General features: G+C 49.2%; 8 protein-coding genes across 8 annotated transcripts; 4 read left to right on the plus strand and 4 right to left on the minus strand.

The window, feature by feature from the left end:
* Positions 1–395: 395 nt before the first annotated feature.
* UA08_03833 (hypothetical protein) lies at positions 396–2,182 on the plus strand (the record flags this gene model as incomplete). Its single annotated transcript, XM_020266177.1, has 2 exons — positions 396–1,194; positions 1,260–2,182. 2 exons carry the CDS (start codon positions 396–398, stop codon positions 2,180–2,182), a joined length of 1,722 nt encoding a protein of 573 aa, XP_020121150.1.
* Positions 2,183–3,432: 1,250 nt separating this feature from the next.
* UA08_03834 (hypothetical protein) lies at positions 3,433–4,287 on the plus strand (the record flags this gene model as incomplete). The annotated part of the gene is made up of 1 exon (XM_020266178.1): positions 3,433–4,287. The coding sequence occupies one exon, from the start codon at positions 3,433–3,435 to the stop codon at positions 4,285–4,287; it is 855 nt and encodes a 284-aa protein (XP_020121149.1).
* A 272-nt stretch (positions 4,288–4,559) lies between these two features.
* On the minus strand, positions 4,560–6,175 carry UA08_03835 (hypothetical protein; the record flags this gene model as incomplete). Its single annotated transcript, XM_020266179.1, has 4 exons — positions 4,560–5,245; positions 5,300–5,759; positions 5,819–6,009; positions 6,067–6,175. The coding sequence occupies 4 exons, from the start codon at positions 6,173–6,175 to the stop codon at positions 4,560–4,562; spliced, it is 1,446 nt and encodes a 481-aa protein (XP_020121152.1).
* Positions 6,176–7,403: 1,228 nt separating this feature from the next.
* On the minus strand, positions 7,404–8,704 carry UA08_03836 (hypothetical protein; the record flags this gene model as incomplete). Its single annotated transcript, XM_020266180.1, has 3 exons — positions 7,404–8,010; positions 8,099–8,168; positions 8,251–8,704. The coding sequence occupies 3 exons, from the start codon at positions 8,702–8,704 to the stop codon at positions 7,404–7,406; spliced, it is 1,131 nt and encodes a 376-aa protein (XP_020121151.1).
* A 1,241-nt stretch (positions 8,705–9,945) lies between these two features.
* Positions 9,946–12,443, minus strand: UA08_03837 (hypothetical protein; the record flags this gene model as incomplete). Its single annotated transcript, XM_020266181.1, has 5 exons — positions 9,946–10,002; positions 10,137–11,775; positions 11,844–11,941; positions 12,021–12,219; positions 12,277–12,443. The coding sequence occupies 5 exons, from the start codon at positions 12,441–12,443 to the stop codon at positions 9,946–9,948; spliced, it is 2,160 nt and encodes a 719-aa protein (XP_020121513.1).
* A 385-nt stretch (positions 12,444–12,828) lies between these two features.
* UA08_03838 (hypothetical protein) lies at positions 12,829–14,234 on the minus strand (the record flags this gene model as incomplete). The annotated part of the gene is made up of 4 exons (XM_020266182.1): positions 12,829–13,031; positions 13,184–13,493; positions 13,536–13,583; positions 13,815–14,234. The coding sequence occupies 4 exons, from the start codon at positions 14,232–14,234 to the stop codon at positions 12,829–12,831; spliced, it is 981 nt and encodes a 326-aa protein (XP_020121507.1).
* Positions 14,235–14,920: 686 nt separating this feature from the next.
* UA08_03839 (hypothetical protein) lies at positions 14,921–15,527 on the plus strand (the record flags this gene model as incomplete). The annotated part of the gene is made up of 2 exons (XM_020266183.1): positions 14,921–14,959; positions 15,036–15,527. 2 exons carry the CDS (start codon positions 14,921–14,923, stop codon positions 15,525–15,527), a joined length of 531 nt encoding a protein of 176 aa, XP_020121519.1.
* Positions 15,528–16,272: 745 nt separating this feature from the next.
* UA08_03840 (hypothetical protein) lies at positions 16,273–17,631 on the plus strand (the record flags this gene model as incomplete). Its single annotated transcript, XM_020266184.1, has 1 exon — positions 16,273–17,631. The coding sequence occupies one exon, from the start codon at positions 16,273–16,275 to the stop codon at positions 17,629–17,631; it is 1,359 nt and encodes a 452-aa protein (XP_020121163.1).
* Positions 17,632–18,574: the final 943 nt, after the last annotated feature.

The following is an 18,574-nucleotide window of genomic DNA, read 5'->3' on the forward strand; positions in this document are numbered from 1 at the left end:
GACAAATACCGCCCAGTCTACCCTCCACAGCTACTAAGAGGAATAGGGGATATACTGTTATTCGCCATCGTAACTCCACGGACTACAACGTTCCTTTTCATCGACAGCAGAGAACAAGAGAAGCTGACATACAGCTGGGTGCTGTGGTTGCACGCTGTGTGCTTGGAGAGAAGCTGTCGTGTCTGTGTGTGTGTGCGTGTGCATGAAACAAGGCAGAAAATTCGGCAATATGGCGGCTACATTGAGTATGCTCCTGTCTCTCCTGATTCGATTTTGATGGTGTGCTCGTGGCTGGGCTTTCGAGCCTACAATTGACCGCGCTCCAGCATAGCAGGAGGATGGATTGCTGATTCGATCAATTTACTCTAGGTGGCACATATTCCGCCACTCCCGACATGCCCTCTCCCATCTACCCCGACCGTCTCATTCGGCCTCTACCGAAGCGTCCATTACGCTCTCGTCTTTCCCCAGAGGTTGTAAAGTCCATCCGTTTTCCACCGGCCCCCCGTGTCTCTCGCCTCTTCTTTCGCTCCTACTCGGACTATAGCGAAAGTCATGACAACAAAGTGCATTTGCAACAACAGCATTCTGTTGACACCTACAACCATGACGGCCATGACCACAGCCCTGATCGAGATCATCGCCACCCGTACGAGAATGGCGTCTCAGAAGTCGAGAGCGGAGACGAAGATGGGTCGGTCGTAGTTCGCCGAAGTGGCGGGTTCCGCGGGTCGTCGCTACCTCCTGCCACGCCGTTTCCCAACGGCCAGACACAGCCTGCGGACCTCGAGACGTCGCAAACAAAGTCTTCACCGGCCGGGCTGGATGGTTACGATGCATTTGAGAACACTAATAATAAAAAGAAGCGAAAGATACCCACCTCTGGAACGCTGGGTAGTCATCATTCTACCCTCACCACGGATCTTGCGAGCATGGGAATATCTGGGTCCAACCCTGGATCGCCCGGTGGCCTGGGTGACGGGGGGACTGGCACATATTATGGTTCTGGCAGTCCAGCTGCCTCGAATGCTGGAAGCGGGATCTCGGGGTCAGGGCGCGGCCGCTATGGGCGTCATACACCACGCACATCAGGTAGCCGCGGTGCACTTCCGGTGCATCCTCAAGGCGCCTTGTTGGGTGCGCGACCGCCTGGTAGTCCTCGGGATCCGGCACCGCCTTCACATATCGGAACAGGTATATACCATGGTGCAATCGACGGTATTATCAAGGCTGTTGTTCACTGACTCTGTGTCTACTAGGTGAAATAGGAGCTACTAAACCAGACCAAGGCATAATTTCAGCGGCAATCGCAAATGCAGCCGCGCTCACTCCCCCTTCCAGAGGACCCAACACCATTCTCAGTCCTCTTGAACGACAAGCAAGCACGCCGCAGCCCAATGCAACAGGGACACAGTTCACATTCACATGTGAATCGGATAGTTCGAAGAGCATTGCTCTGCATGCTCCAGGCACGTATCCGCGTTTTCCAATTGCACCGAACCCGCGTGACTTTGCTACTCAGGGAACGCAGACCAGTCCGAGCATGGGCGCGATGGGTGGACAGCAGCAGTTACCCCAACCGCCTGCCGGAGGTGCACCGGGGGCTAATCCCGGTCAGAGACCCAAACGGTCTCGAGATAGTATATATGCTTTGGCAGCTCGGCGTCGCAAGATACAACAACACTACACGAATATCCACAACCCGCCTAGCCCGGAAGAGATCTGGATGTGCGAGTTTTGCGAGTACGAAGCCATTTTTGGAGAACCACCGCGAGCGCTGATCCGGCAATATGAGATTAAGGATCGGAAGGAGCGGCGTCGGTTGGCGGAGAAGCGACGCCTTCTGGAGAAGGCGAAGATGAAAGGCCGAAAAGGCAAAAAGGCCACCAAGAATGCAGCCAAGCAGACGGGCACAGGTGCTCAACAGGCTCAGGCTGCTGCTGCTGCACATCAGCACGGTGCTGAACACGCGCCACCGATGAATGCACATCATCCGGATGACTATCTTGGAGAGTACGAAGATGAAACGCCGCCGATGCCTACATCAGTTCCTCCTGTACCACAGCCAATGGCAGATAGGCCGCCTGTAGGCATGCCGAACACAGGAAATTCTCCTCCTATTGAAGGGTCAGCTCAAATCAAAGGAGGAATCGGCGACGGTGGCATGGATCGACCGTCTTGATCTTTCTCAACTTTCTGGGTGGCGTTTCCATTTTGTTGTGTCTTTGTTTATAGCATTGGAGTTTCATCTTTCATAATCGCCCCTCTCTCTTTTTTTCCTGGCTTTTTTCGACAGAGTTGTTCTTCTCGTGTTTCCGATTGTTAGTCAGCATCAGTGGCGTCAACAAGTCATGGTCTCGTACAAAGCGTATCAAACTGTCTCCAAAATCCAGAATGGAGTGTCAATAATGTATGCCTACGAGCTAGTAGGGTGGATATGTTATTATTTCGGTGGGATGTGGGTGAGTGAGTGAGTCGTTTCGGAATAATCATTCTCATACGTTTGTATGAATGCAGCTAGCTGTACACGTACATGGTATATAGATACCGTCTAGTATCTAGGACAATGTTACGTAGTTCTTTCTCTACCATTCTCTCTTTGCCGTGCTAAGTTGCAAACATTTCATTAATTCATTCGTTATTCAGTCAGTCTATGCATCGTAACCGGCCGACGTTCATCGACAGCCAGTCAATCGGCCGCCGCGCTGCTCACCCGTGACGAACAGCCCTAACTGAGCTACTGTAAACTTAGGCCGCTTAAGAGCCAATCAATAGCCCTGACCTCTGTAGCAGACACCGGCATGGCTAAGCAATGGCTTGATTTGATTCGTGAACACTCTGATACCGCCGTCTACTATACGCAAGTATTCAATACTCATGCTAGTTACTATATATATAAGCATATAGTGTACAGCCTTACAAACGAATGGATCCTATTCATCCTCAACGGCGTTGACAAGTTGAAACAAGTTGTCATCCACTCGTCCGTCAAGGAGTTATGGAGAGCTATTCTAGGAACTGTTGTATGGGAACTCGAGTTGCTATTTCTGGGTGTTTCTGTTTCAGTTTGGATGAGGACGAGAACGATGAAACGGTCCGTATGCGTAGTGTATGTATGCATTGGAATCGAAGTTATAAAGCAAAGATATGTCCAGTTGTAGTCATAGCTTTTTCCTCTGTTTGTATCTATATCATTGTATTCTTTCTTTCTTTTTTCTTTTGTTGTCATTGTCATTGTCACTCTCGTTGTAGTCATTTGCATAGATTGCAGTGACTCTACTTCTGCCATCCTCTCTTCTTCTCTTTTTTTTTTTTTTTTTTCAGATACATCCATATCCATACACCTGCGCAGGACGCATATTCTGACTCACCAGAAAACGAATTTTGACTCACAGCCAAAATAAAACCATTTATAAGATCTAACCCGCCACCATGTCCTTCCTCATGATCAAAGCAGTCAAATTCGGCTTCAAACAAGTCCAGAAACGCAGACACCCCGACCAACATAACGTCTGGTACGAGAACGACATGACCGAAAAAACCATCTTCACCCCGGACGGTGCCGGCACCGCCGATGCTCCTGCTTACGGTCGTGGTGGTGGTCGTATCAGCAACAACCAGCGCGGCCGCCGTCGCCGCCAGCAGCAACAATATCCCCCGCAACCCCCCAAATTCTACATCAACCTCACCCTCCGCCTCTTCCAATTCGCCATGGGTCTCACCATCGTCGGCCTCTATGGCATAGACCTACACCACGCCACCGAAAAGGGCGTCTACGCCGACCCGAAATGGGTCTATGCCGAATGGACATCGTGCGTTTCCGCCATCACGGCTGGCGTCCATCTCTTCTCTCTCTGGTATTTGGAGCGCAGAAAGGGCCCCTCAGCAGCCATAACCTCGTATGTGAAGATGCATCTGCCGTTCTTCGTGTGGGAGGTGATTTTGTGTATATTTTGGTTGGTGTTGTTTGGTATCTTTGGGAAGATGTATATCTCCGAGGATGCGGAGGGCCAGTCGGGGATTAAGCGGATGAAGCGTGCGGTGTGGGTGGATTTTATGAATTTGTTACTGTGGGCGACGACTGCTACGGGCTGTGGGTTGAGGTGGTGGAGGGCCTTGACTTCGAGGGATGCTCAGACGCAGGCTGGTGAGGACACGCTTGATGTTAGGGGTGGTGCTGGAGATGGGGAAAATCATTGGGATGCGGAGAGCCAGCGGAGTGGTCCTCGGCGGGCTCACTATCAGGGGAATGCTATACAGCCGGTCGACGTGGAGGAGCCTGTATAAGCCCTCTCTCTCTCTCTCGGGTCAGTCGAACACGATGGACGCTGGTGCCGTCAGTCTGCTCATGGCAGTTCTTCTTTGTCGTCGATGGATATCTCAGTGTCTGGTCTGTTATATCCAGATGTACTGCTATTCCTTTACTGTGTGCATGGTTATATGTTGTCAGCTTTATCTATATTGAGAACGATAATTTGTTAACTAATCAACTGCCTTGGCTTGAGTGTATGAAAGAAGCAAACAACGAGTATTGCATACTACAGATGGAATGAAACATCTTAGTTCTTATTCTTCCTTTTCGCCCCCTTGATCAAACTGTTCAATTGCTCGCCCAGCTGGCCCTGCGATTCCTTCGGCACCGAAAAGACACCGCTTGTTGTTTGTTGCGATGTCGACGTTGATGATTCTGATACCTTTACCGCAACTGTAGGTTGATGAGGAACAGACTCTATATCCAGTTGTGTGTTGATTATCATTGGTCGTCGGCTTCGATCTTTACCGTCTGGTTTACGAGTCGATGTCACCATGGTCACTGTACTTGCGCTGGGACCGTCGTGGTTCGGAAGAGATTGTGCAGCAGCTTGGGCAGCGTTAAGCAGTTCTCGGAAATTCGTCGAGCTGAGACTGGTGGTGAGAGAAGAAGCTGTGCTGTTGTTGTTGGTGCCGTGCGCAGATTCTTGGCGTTTTCGTTGAACGAAATGTGTACGAAAGTCCTGGTCAACCAGAGGCTTATTGGACTTTGCGACGCTCCGAGTGGTTTCTTGATATGAGGCTTGGACACTCTCGGGGCTACGGTGGTGGCGGACACTGCTGAGAGAGAAGTTTGTAGGAGGAGGGCTTGTTCCAGACCCGGTGGCTTTATGTTCTGGTGGTGGTGGTGCAGTTTTATTCTCATCAACTTTCAAGTAGGACAAGGAACGCCACGAGAACTCGGGGCCTTTTGGGACGCTGAAAGACTCGGATTCTACTTAATTAACCTCTAGAAACGACACAAATGGAAAAGAAAAGAGAGGCTTACTTTGCGCAGTTTCTTCTACCTGCTCGTCTTTTGGCATTATAAACTCCTCTTCTAAGCTCTCCTCCGAGCGCTCAACAGCTGGAGATTGAACAGGCGAAGTCTGTGTAGATTTCCTCCTAATAAGCACGCCTCTTCGTCTTGACGAGGTTGCCCGATTTGCGACAAAGGCTGCTTTCTTACGGGCTGGCTTCTGCGCAGTTATGGCTGTTGCCTTCCCGTTTTCTACAGCTGTATCTTTAGTCGCTTTCTGAGTTTGCTTCTCGGGGACTACGATCCTTGTTGTTTTGAAAGAAGACGGTGCTGTCGGAGGCTGGCTTTTCTTTCCTTCGGTGGATTTCTTGAGAATGGGTGGAAGGGGGTTTTTGGACTCTTTCTTCGGTGACTCTTTCTGTTCGTCAGACTGGGGGTTGGTGGTGATAGTCAATGAAGCTTCGGCCATGATGACAGAGGGGGGTTGGATCTATGAACGAGTCAAGTCAGCACAACATACGACTTGTAACATCGTTTCTTAAAACCCACTTCCGAGAGCGACTGGTGGCGATGGGCATCAATATGAAGCGAGGAGTTTTCATGAATAGCCATGAAAAGAGTTGCCAGTGTAATTCCAGTAAGATTCTGCTGGAGAGCGACATTGCTCCATATCCTCCAGAAGAAATTCTCCAACCGGGACACCACGACATCTTGCACAACAGTTTGCTGCGTCGTGTACGCTGTGAATATTTTGTTAGTTTATTTCGTAAATAAGGGCTTAGCAGATGCAATAGTACCTCTCCAAAGCCGAGCAATATCATCCACATTGATACCATTAACCTGACCCAATTCGGCAGCGAACCTGTCAGTGGTCCTCACCACGTCGGCAGGGAATTCACGAGCCATTGTCTTTTGTCACTCGGGTGGACGCCAGATGTCAACAACTTCTTCGGCTACATGATAGACACGTATGACTTGAGATCGAAGAAGGCGTGTTCAACCATGCTGGAAGCAGTCGAGGGAGGAAAAGAAGGAAGTAAGTACCAAAAAACAAAAAAAAAAAAACAAAAAGCTAAGCAATGATGTATGATGTGGACGTGCACATGTCCTTGCATAGACTTGGCCACTGGAATGTTGGAGAAATCCGGGGGTGGAAGAGAAAGGAGCAGAAGCCAAGTGTTGTCCGTCCTGAGCGAGACGTGTCACTGACTTGGCCGCAACATCTCGTCGACGTGATATGAAGATCGAGCTGGTCAGGCAGGTATCAGCGGTTTGGAATCCGACGGGGCCGAGCAGGGGTGCCGGGGCAGGACAGCTCGGCGGTGAATGGAGTAGAGGGTAGGAGAGCGATGCAATGGAGGATGAGTGAGTGAGTGAGTGAGTGAGTGAGTGAGAGCGCGATGAAGGAGAGGCTCAACCGGAGGTCGTGGAGGGGAACGAACATCTTGAGAGGGAAAGGAAGGAGCGATTCACCGCCAGTCTGGGAGGGCGTCCCGAACAGGACTAGCCTGCGATTTTATCTCAAATTTCATGCCAGTCTTTGAGACAATTGTTGAATACGAATTCTTGCCAAAAACCTGCGGATGACTCCTCAGTCAGCTGGACCGAATCACTCTGCTGCAAGGCACGGAACGCCCGTTTGGGCTAGCTGGGGGTGGGATGAAGGATTTGGAACGAAGCCGCGCTTGCCGATGTATATTATTTACTATATAACATTATATGTTATATGTTACATGTTATATGCAATTATTTGTTTGTTCCGCCTTAGTACGGTGGCAGCCCTATTTGCCCAACTCGGAAATAATAATATAGTATATAGTTATAGCAAGGGATGTTGATTAAATCGCGGGTATCTGCTCGACTTTCGAGATCTGCTATTATCCATGCCCCCAATAATAAAAGAAAAGAAGGGGAAAAAAAAAAAAACAACACATGCAGGACCGCTCTAGCCTCTCTCCTTTTTTTTTTTCATCGCGCGTACACCGTCTATGAACAATAAACCACAGCCGAAAGTCGGATAAAAGGAGGGGAAGGAAAAGTTTTAGGAAAGGGTAAAAAACACGCTGGCAGAAAAACGATCAAAAGGATATGATAGCAAAGACAGCAACTACTTAATGCAAATGAAAGGCGTGAATTAGGTGACAGTGTATCCGCCGTCAACGCGGAGGTCGGCGCCCGTCACGTAGCGAGAAGCATCGCTCAGCAAAAAGGTAACCGCGCCCATCAGGTCCTCGGGCGTGCCCATTTTGCCCTGCGGGATCAAAGACGTCCACTGCCTGTTCAGCTCTGGGTTCTCGTCGAGAATCTTCTTGGTCAAGGCCGTCAGCATGTAACCGGGGCTGATGCAATTGACACGGATGTTGGAGCCAGCCCACTCGACGGCGAGCGAGGCGGCCAAGTGTCGCACCGCGGCCTTGGCGGCGTTGTACGGCGCCTGGGGTTGAGGAACGTTGACAATGGCTCCGGACATGCTACCGATCATGACGATGCTTCCGGGCGCCTTGCGCTCCATCAGGTGTTTGGCAACGCCCGTGGCGAACAGGTATGTGCCGTCCACGTTCACTCCCCAGAGCTTCTTGATGCGGTCGTAGGGGTATGAGATGGCGTCGAAGTTCTCGGTGAAGCCGGCAGATGTGACCAGGTTGTCAATCTTGCCATGTTGTTCGACGATTTGTGCGAGCACCTGGTTGACCGACTCCGGGTCGGAGACGTCGGCGTAGTGAGCAGTGACTCTGGGGAGCCTGGGAGAGAAGCAATGTTAGCTTGTTTTTATTTTTTTGTATTTTTCTTTTGATAACAAACAAGTTGCTACCACAGGTAGCGACTCACTCCTCCAAGCCAGGGTTTTCCTTCTGGAACTGGGCTACGAGCTTCTTAGCCTGGTCCTCGGCCTCGTCCTCTGCAATAATTGTAATTACATGTTAGCCAATGGAAAGCACAAAGAAAGAGAAAGAAAGAAAGAAAGCGAGATAGAAACGCACTATTCAGGTCGACAATGGCCAAATCCGAGCCGGAAGCCACTAGCGCCTGCCCCATGACCAGGCCCAGGCCCCGGGCACCGCCAGTCACCACGCTAACCTTGTTTTCCAGCGAAAACGACGCCAGCGTGCGCTTGAAGTGCATGCCGCCGCGGCCCTGAACAACGGGCGAGCGAGGCATTTCCTCGTCGGCCGGGTGCTCGATCACAAGGCGGTCGTCGGTACGAGCAAACGCTCCTTCGTGGGCGCCCGAAGCTCCCTGGGGAGCATCTGTGGTGGCCCGTTTTTTGGACTCATCGTCATTCTGGAAGCGAGCGGGTGTGGTGGAGAGGGATCGAGTTGTGGTGATGGACAACGCTGGGCGAGCAGCTCGAATGGATGGGCGGGCGATCGAGGCCTGGCTGGCAGCTCGGATGGCCTGACGAGCGGCCGTCGTCGGTTTGAAGATGGCGGCCATTGCACAAGAACCCTGGAACCAATGCAATGGGGGAGTACGTAGTAGAGAAGGACGTCGTGCTATGTGGGAGGAAGGAAAGAAAAGGAGAAAGGTGGGCAGGCGCTGAGAATAAATAACTACTACTAGTCTGTCTATATCCGCCGGATGGCAAAAAACATCGGGGCGGAGGTGGGAAGCGCCGATAAAATAAAAATAAAAGTAAAAATAAGGATCAAAGCTTCTGTAACATGTACTACCCCGTACTGTGTTGATTTGCACCGTGACACAGACAGACAAATCCTGTCAGTAAATGGCAAATGCCAAACCCAATTGCCCTGGGATGCGCACGCTAAGAGCTGTCGTGGAGGTAAAACTATGTGATGGATCCTCCTGGGCAGGGGTTGATGAGGAATGCCACTTGCATGGATACTCATGCAATGGCTGCCAGAATGCTGGCAGCATTTACTAGGTACTGCCATTCAAACGGTACAGAATAAATACTCGATATGGCCGCAGGAATCGTGTTACATGCTATGCCTATGGCTAGCTACTCGGTGTGTTTATTCTAGATAGTAGAGGCCAGGGGTGTGGGTTAGGGAGACGCACTCCAAAATAAGAGCACGAGTGGGTCGAAGATCTAGCTCCAGGCGCCCCATCGCAGTGGGGCCGCGCGGATGATTGGCCGCGCCTGAAAGCTTCCAACCCTCCACATGACCAGACGAAAATTTCCCATAGGCCAATGTGTGGTATTTATATTGGTGTTTTGTATTCTTGCACACCACCAGCAGAAGAGCAGGTCTGGACTGCAGTTGGGCGCTGTCTGGGCCAAATCGATCGTAAACCAGCATCAATCACATGACCCTGCGATGGACATCTCGGCCTTCCCTGTTGGGAGCGTGTACGATGCACTCTTTGTAACGACATATGTATACACTTAAGGGGCTGGGCTAGCCCCATGTCCCGAGCGCGCGGAAGCCCCGGAGTACATACGGATTTGCCGGGGCTGTTACTAGCACGTATACAACGGAATTGTCAGATGACTTATTCTCTGCTGTGCTTGTATTTTCTTTTTCTGCATTTTCATAGTCAAAGGGGCAAATACTCAGACACACTACGTAATCCCACAACGCCTCGTATGTAATACCATTATTCACTGCTTTTTGCCCTAGGCATAAGATGAGCATCAACTTTCTGCTCCGGCAAATTCGACAAGTGGCGTTCCACTCTTGCATTGGTCCTGCACGGCGTTGGTTAGCTTTCTTTTAAATCTCGAAGACACCAAGAACGTCTGCTTGAGCCTCGGAGCTCCCCGCTGGGGCCTAAGCCTAATTGGGCCATACCATCGTCGCTATACATATCACAAGTGCGACGTCGGCTTTGCTCGACAATAAAAGATAAAGTGAAGGGGAATGAAAAAAGGAAGAAAAGAAACAAAGAAAGTATACACACTCACCCCCTTCTTATGCACAATCTTCGTAATCGTCCCGTTGTGCGGGCTGCGGATAACCGTCTCCATCTTCATGCTCTCGATGACAACAAGCGGCTGATCCTTCTCCACTGCCTGCCCCTCCATGACCTCAACGCTGAGGATCTTGCACGGCATCGGCGCCAAAACACTGTTTGCAACGTCTTTAATCCCCAGCGCCTTCTCCATCCACCCCGCTCGCCCCGTCGTGAATCGGTATTGCTTGCCCCGCTGAAACGCGGTAATCGTATCGTCGTCCTGGATTACGCGGGTGTCTAGCCGCGTGTGTGCAAAAAACGACGTAATCAGGTTGGTGTCGCTGTTCATTTCACTGTTGACTCGCTCGAACGTGCGCCCGTTCACCGTCACTCGGAAGGTATCACTGCCGAGCTGTTGAACCTGGACGTGATGCGTCGTGGAATTCGCAGTTTCGTCAGATAATAATTCGGTAAAGCTGAATTGGCGCTGCTGGAAACTAGGACTAAATCCTAGCATTGACCCTGTAAGACTGGACTTTGTTGACCTAGAAGTCGAACCTGAAGCTGCAGCGTGCGTTGCGAAAACCGCCAAAGCTACCTGGGCCAAAGTCTCGTCTTCGGCTGGCTTTTTGGCAAAGAGCTCGTTGCGATGCTTCTCGATATAACCCGTCTCAACCGCGCCTGATGCGAAATCTGCGCTCTTACAAACCGCCTTCAAAAACTCAATGTTTGTGATCGGCCCGGCAATCTCGTACTCCTCTAATGCCGCGGCTAGATTGCGGAGGGATTCCTCGCGGTTGGAGCCCCGAACGATTAATTTGGAGATCATAGGGTCATAATGAGCCGATACTTCGTCCCCAGCAATAAACCCAGCGTCAATTCGGACGTCCTCGCTTTCTTTGGGGAGTCGAACATGGAGTAGCGGGCCAGAGTCGGGTATGAAACCTTGATCCGGGTTTTCCGCATAGATTCGAGCTTCAATTGCATGTCCTCTGACGGCAATGTTGGCCTCGATCTCTTCCTGGGTCAAAGGAAGAGAGGCGCCTTGGGCAACCAGGATCTGCCAGTGGACCAAGTCCTGTCCTGTTACCATCTCCGTCACGGGATGTTCGACTTGAAGTCGAGTATTCATTTCCATAAAGTAAAAGCGGCCTGTGTCATTGTCGAAGATAAACTCCACAGTTCCTGCACCTTCATAGCCCACCGCCAGTGCAGCAGCCCTTGCTTTCTCCCAAAGATCTTTCCTCACACTATCTGGCAGGTGAGGAGCTGGAGATTCCTCCAAGATCTTCTGATGTCGTCTCTGAATACTGCAATCTCGCTCTCCCAGGGCCACGCAATTGCCATGCACGTCTGCAAAGACCTGTACTTCGATATGTCGTGGGGTTGTGATATACTTCTCCACCAGCATGTGATCATTTCCAAAAGAATTTAGCGCCTCCATTTTCGCAGACCGCAATTGATCTTGAAATTCACTTTTGGATCTGACGATTCGCATTCCCTTTCCACCGCCTCCTTTGACGGCTTTGATCAGGACGGGGTAATGCATCTTGTCGGCCTCGGACTCGAGAAACAAGGGATCTTGGTTGGTTCCGTGGTAACCAGGAACGCAAGGCACACCTGCTGCGGTCATGATTTCCTTTGAACGGCTTTTGAATGTGGTTTCGTAAGTAAGAGTTCGTAATACATTTCATACGTAGATTTGTTGGGTGTTTACCTCTTATCGCCCATATCTTCAATAGCCTTCCATGGCGGCCCGATGAAGACCAACCCTGCGTTCGCACATTTACGTGCAAACTCTGAGTTCTCACTTAACTATAATTTATTCATCAGTACTCATTTCCCTATTTTTTTTTTTTCTTTTTTTCTTTTTTTTGACAGAGTAGTCACGAACAAAACCATAGCCCGGATGAATGCCCTGGCAGCCCTCTCTCTTGGCTATTTCTATGATCTGGTCCCCATCTAGATATGCAGCTGTCTCCCCCAGATTAAACGCGTACGGACTGCTCAGTGCATGTTGCGCTTTACTATCGGGATTTGTGTAAAGTGTTGTGACCTTGATGCCGTGCTGTGTAGCCGTTCGGCCAACTCGTCTAGAATGATCGGCTGTTAGAATATTCATCTCACTTTTTGCTTGCTTTCAAACATACAGAGCAATCTCGCCGCGGTTGGCAATCAGTATCGAATTCAGAATCGCAGCATTTTCCAAAGAAGCAGTCAGAGTTGACGTTGCTCGTGAACCGGGCTTTGATCTGAGGAGGAGTGCGGCTTGACTCCATCGGTGGTGGCCGGTGCGGAGAAGGGGTGAAAGCGTCATCGCGACGAACTGAACACGAGGAGGGGGTATATCAGAAAGAAAAAGAGCCGAATGATGAGCAAGCTAAATATTTAAACTAAAGCCATGTCGAAGAGGATATTATTTGCAGAGCAGAAATAATCGCAGGTTGTTGCATTGCTTTGCTTTGGTTCCTCCAACTGGAATGGGGAATGCCGACGCCAACCGAAGCTAAGCTGCGACGCCCGCGCGGGGAAATCCCCCATTTCGGCCCGCGTGCACGTGCCTACTGAGTGCCTGGATTGTAAGGCATGCATATTATCGGGGGTATTCATGTTTAATATCTAGCTACGTTACTTCACACTGAACACCAAAAGGGCGTATGGTCATGCCTCAACGAGACGATCCTGGTACGACCAGATCTTGCCTATCCACTTTCTCTGTTCCTCGCTTCTGCTAACGACATGAACTTTCTTTTCTGCATGCGGCTCGTGCTCTGCACAATATCGTAATCTTCGGGATCGACAGTTCCATTGATGGGTAGGATTCCCGCGTCTTGAAACTCTTCCATTAGCTGGCTGATATAGTCACGATTCTCTATCTCTTCATTGTGCGATTCCTTCTCTTTCTCTGTGAAGGAAATAGGACAGGGAACTGTCAACTGCAGCTCGGAGGACCATTTATCTACCACAGCCATTAATGATGAGCGGAGCCCGAAGACTTCCCCTGACGACCAAGCTCCGATTATAGATCTCATGGGGTGGATGAGGGGCGACTTCCACTTAGAGCAGCATAGTGTTGAGGATTCCTCTTGGCAGTAAGGACCTCGTAGTACTTATGGCACAGGGCACTTTCATAAAGCCTATCTGCCTTTAATTTGTCTTCCTTTGTCAGGGCCTCATAGTCATCTGGCTTTTCCGGCATAACCCAACCGAGCGGAAGGGATAAACGCTCCTCACCGGTGCCGTCCTTCTTTTTCTGCAAGTACAAGTTTTCTGGAGAGGAGGGAATGGCTTGATTTATCTGTGTCCGAATGCTCATGTCTCTTGGTTTTAGTAGCTTGAGAAGGCTGTAGCCCTGATTGGCGGCTAGCTGGCATAGCGTAAGCCTTACTAGATCAGGAGATTTGCTTACATTAGCGCCTTGGCATCTTGTACCCGAATGTTTCTTAACGGCGCTAATCTTTTTATGGAAGGCAGGCATTGCTTTACTTAAAAGGCTAAAGCTCTCTGCAGCACCAGCCAATCAGAACCCGAGTAAGGGTGGACATGGATGATGATTGGACGAGTTGATTTGCAAGAGTTGAAGAAGAGATCACACTTAGAGATATTCGATCAGATATGCCACACAGAAAAAGAATACTCAATCCCCCATGGCTTTCAATCAGGGTTCATGCCCCAAAGCCTTATTCACTGCCGCCACATCCCAGTAAAACGGTCTCAACTCGACAATCACCCCGCGCTGGAGGTCGATGGTGAAGGTCTGACAAAACGGAAAATCCATCTCTTGCCCAGACTTGCGCACTCTCAAGTGGATATTCGAGAGCACAACGATCCGGTCCGAGTCCGCACGCTCAAAGATTTCTGGGTTCTGCACATCAACGATGTCGAAGTAATCGGCCATGCGGCGTGTCCAGTCCTGCATGCCGGAGGGTCCGAGGTAGACGCCGGCGTAGGGCAGAGCAGACGTCTGCTCCATGCGAACGTTTGGGGCTAGAGTGGCTGCGATGCTGGCGAAGTTGCGCTCCTCTGGAGCTACCGACATGTACTCTCGCTCTGCCTTGTAAAAGGCGTCTAGCACTGAGCGGGCTGTATGCGCTTGGCTGGATGTCATGGTGTTGGTTGACGAACAGGGGTGGGGTCCGGCTTTAATGACGACAAGCGTTGACAGGGGGATTTCAGTCCGTGAATGTTGATTAATCTCAGCTGGACATCACATACAACAAATTGGGGTTACGGGAATAATTATACAATCTTCTTCGGCATCTTCGGCTGCGTTCCGGGGCAGCTTACGGATGTGCCCCTCAGTGCATAATTTCGTGTGTTTTGACTGATTTATCATCAAAATGCTGAAATTGCGCCGTGATTACTTCCTGTTAGCTTTTCAGAGCATATAGGTGGCCAAACGAACATCCAATGTTCGAGTGTCTTTCCCTCTGGGTCGGTCTATAGTGAAATGCTCCGTAATGAGAGTCTCAATCAGTGGTTTTGTTTGATCAAACAGACCAGCCAACCAAAACCAAGCAATCACGTCCGGTTTCCCAGACTGTGTTACACTGTTTTCAATAGCCATGCGTGCGTTGGAAAAAGGGATGTCTCTCTCTAACCCTTGTCATCCACCATCGCGGTATTTGCTTTCAATGCTAGAATAATGTCGAGCCCAAGGCTGAGCCTGGCCAGCCTACTGGCACAGAGAAAAGACAAGAACACGACCAAGAGCTTGTCACATTTAATTCTTTGACAGCTCAAAGTGAAAGTACCGCTGTGCTAGATGAACCGACGGGGAAAACTGTCTTGATCATGGTCGGACTATGCCTGGCCGTGTTTCCCACAGGAATGGTAAGCAGGCAGAAATCTGTCATCACAAATCTACTATTTACAAGCACTGCAGGCTTACTAAATGCCAATGAGACAGGACCAAACAATCCTCGCGACCGCAACACCAACCATCAGTGACGATTTTCATGCCTTGGACGGTGTTGGCTGGTGGACCGCCATCTACCTATTCACACTCAGCATCTTCCTGCTCGTCTACGGAAAACCGTACAGTCTTTACTCTGTGAAAATCGTGTATCTGGCTGCCATTGCTATATTCAAGATTTATTCCCTCATGTACAGCCAGTCCCAACTCGGCTGGCCTAATAGTCGGCCGCGCGCTTTCTGCTCTTGGTGCTGCTGGCATTTTCACTGGTGGTATTATGGTTACTACAAAGGCGATCCCATTGTCGCGTCGGGCGAGCTACTTGGGCATCATGTCGGGGGTATTTGGTATCGCTGCGATTGTTGGTCCCTTCATTGGAGGAGCGATCACCCAGCGGACAATCTGGCGGTGGTGTTTCGGAATCAAACTGTCCCTGGGATTTGTGACAATTGTGGTATGCGGCTACAGTGTATCAGAAAACTGTAGTATCAAAGTATTTTCTGGCTCCATATTGGATACAGATTGATTTAGTTAATAAACCAAAGCCACAAGGGTCCCCAACCCGCAATGTCCTCGGAAGCGAACGAAACACTGCCTAAGGTTTCGTTTTTCTCTCCACATCATGTAAGCGACTGCAGCTCTCATCTACGTAACATTCGTCAATGTCTGAACAGGAAATAGCATGACGAATTAGAACTTAGAAAAAACCGACAGTGATGATTTTAACAAGGGCCTTGCAGGGCTGGACTCATCTGTCCAGAAGAAGATAAAACAACTATACCTTCAGAGTTAGAGAAAGGGGGGGGGGTGTGTTGTACTGTTTGTTTTTCTTCAGTAGTAAAGCATATTTCATAAAAAGAACGTGCTCGGTGATAGTTACATATCTTGGGGTTAGGGTTATGAACGGCGCTAATTAGTCAGCCAACCACCTCCTCCCGATCCATGGATTGATTGATCACTAAAAGAATTTGGATCTCTGTTTCATCACTTGGATGGAAAATTATTTATTTTCTGGATTCATCTCTCATGCCCTCTATCAAGGTGCTGCGCACTTTTGTTCTTGTTCCATTCTCAAAGCGCACGGATTATTAATGGCTTGAAGCCCGCGGCTACTTATGACATAGACTCCTCTACTCTCCCGCTCATATTCACCGTCGTTCATCTTTTTTATTTTTTTTTATTTTTCTCTACTTCATACTTTCAATCCGTCAATTAGCGATCACTTTTCACAATGTCTGACGACGAATACTACTACGACGACGATGACGATTGGTACTGGTACGAGGATGACTGCATGGGTCTTGGAGTAAGCTTTTACAATATGCTTTATCGTGATATGTTTCTAACTCTAGTCTTCCTCTCCCAACAGGATGAATTGGCTGAAACCGCGGTGCATTCTCCCATCATGGTTGAAGATCCATCCCTTGAAACCGTTGATACCTACAGCGACTGGGAATACTATTCCGATGACTATTACGACGACGACCCAACGATAATTACGAAGCAGAAAAGCGAAGGGGGAGGGGAGTCACACAAGAAGAAGCGAAAACTTTCTACACTCGAAAATATACCTAGCCTGTCGCTTGGCTCTTCTGTCGTCGATTATCCTACCGCTATGACGAGTTCCTTCAAGGGCGTGCTGTGGAGACTTCCAATTAAGGAAGATGAGAAGGTTGAGTTGTACGAGCCCGGCAAAGGAGAGAAGGTTGCTCTACTGAGTAATTGGAGAGAGGTCTTCAAAGCTCCGCGCTATCGGAAAGATTGGTTTGCCAATGGCCCCAAAACAAATGGACACGAAAATGAATCGCAGCGAGTCGATAAACAAGATGCCAGTGTTCTCCTTGCATCTACAGGGGAAAGTCCAGAATTTGGTGAGCGCAACACGAATGTGGAATTTTCCAGATATTCCCCGCCACCCGATGCAATTGAGAATATGGACGAGTCTATCAGTCGTCAAAGAGTGAAACACTCTCAGCCCGATTTAACAACAAAAACAACATCTCATCCTCTTGCAGAAACCATGTTTATTGCTGATAGCGAGGAAGAAATCGACGAGGAAGTTCCGAGTCCTGTCGCAGTCGCTAAGGTAGATGTCGCAGACGAAGAAGATAAGGAGAATGCGAGCACACCAGAGAAAGAGAAACAACACCCTGGTAAAATGTCCATTAGGGTCGAGATTCCAACTCTGGCAGCCGCCCTGAAGCGAGACTCAGCCAACAAGAGCACGCCACCTTGTAAAAGAGGTCGCAAACCGAAGAGTTCTTCGACGACTGCAGCAACAAAACCTAACGCAACTAATGACAGGAGGAATAAACGCGAGGTAAAACACGAACAGCCGGCGTCCAAACCTGCACAGATGCCCGCTAAGAATGGGCATAGCACTGCAATCAAGAAGAGAAAGAAGCACTCAGACCTTGAAGAACTAGAACAAGACGACAGCAGCAACAAAAGACGCTCTAAGCGGGTCGCTTCATCTGCTACTAATAATAATGATAAAAAAGCAGCACAAGCTGAATTGGACAAGAAACGTACGCGTACGGCTTCGTCGACTTCTTCGATGGAAGGATGCGGGAAAAGAAGGAAGGTTTAGGTTGAACTTTCTCTCTGTATCTTTCAATATCTTAAGCCCTATTCGCATTCGCATTCATGCTGAGGATAAAGTTGCAAACACATTTATAGTTTAGTTCGTGTCTTGTGGCAGCACCTGATGTGTCTGCAGATGTTCTTGCTGATTACTGGCTAGCTACTCTATCTCACAATTCAATATCGATTCGGCTCCAAACGTCATATAAGCGTGGTTGAATAGCTCTATCGATATTCAGAACCTTGGTGACTGGTTATTTATCATGATACTGTTGATTCCGAGTCACGGTCAAGAATACAAGGGCTAATAAGAACAAGCACGTACTCATTAAACTTCCCTTCTTACTTCCTCCTGCCATTCCAATTCTTTTGTGTTTTAAGGGTCGCCCAAGGCATAATGGTAGCAGCTCTGACTCATGGACATCTGCAGCTACTAATTAGAAAGCTAGATGGTAGGGCTATGCCGACTGCATTTGATAGTCTTGAGTTCGATAAGGCATTTATCGCATTCTGTAGGCACTGCTATTAAACAGAATAATGAAAACTGATGAGAGATGGAAGGAGGTCACAGCTTTTCACGTGATACCAAGTTTATGTCTTGACGGTCTAGTCATAACCCAGTAAGACAAGACATACAGGCAATCCTCCTGGGTTCGTCAAAGAAATTAATAGCGAAACAGTGTTCCGACCATTCCATTCCGAAGATCAAAATTGGAAATTAGGAGATCTAGTCGATAAAACGAGACGAGTTAATGGGAACACAATACAAGTGTTCTGGCTTCCAATTAATGGCCGCAGAAAGCTCATAGGCAAAGTGGTGAGTCGGCGCGTTGATCGATTGCTGTTTACACTGTACCTACCCAGAATTCATACCAGTTTAGTTTCCCGATTATACCGAAAAGCAGTCTATAGAGCAACTTCAGCGGTTGAGAGTGTCGAGATCGCAGATC

This window comes from Talaromyces atroroseus, assembly GCF_001907595.1.
Source record: "Talaromyces atroroseus strain IBT 11181 chromosome Unknown scaffold_3, whole genome shotgun sequence".
NCBI classification, from domain to species: Eukaryota; Fungi; Ascomycota; class Eurotiomycetes; order Eurotiales; family Trichocomaceae; genus Talaromyces; species Talaromyces atroroseus.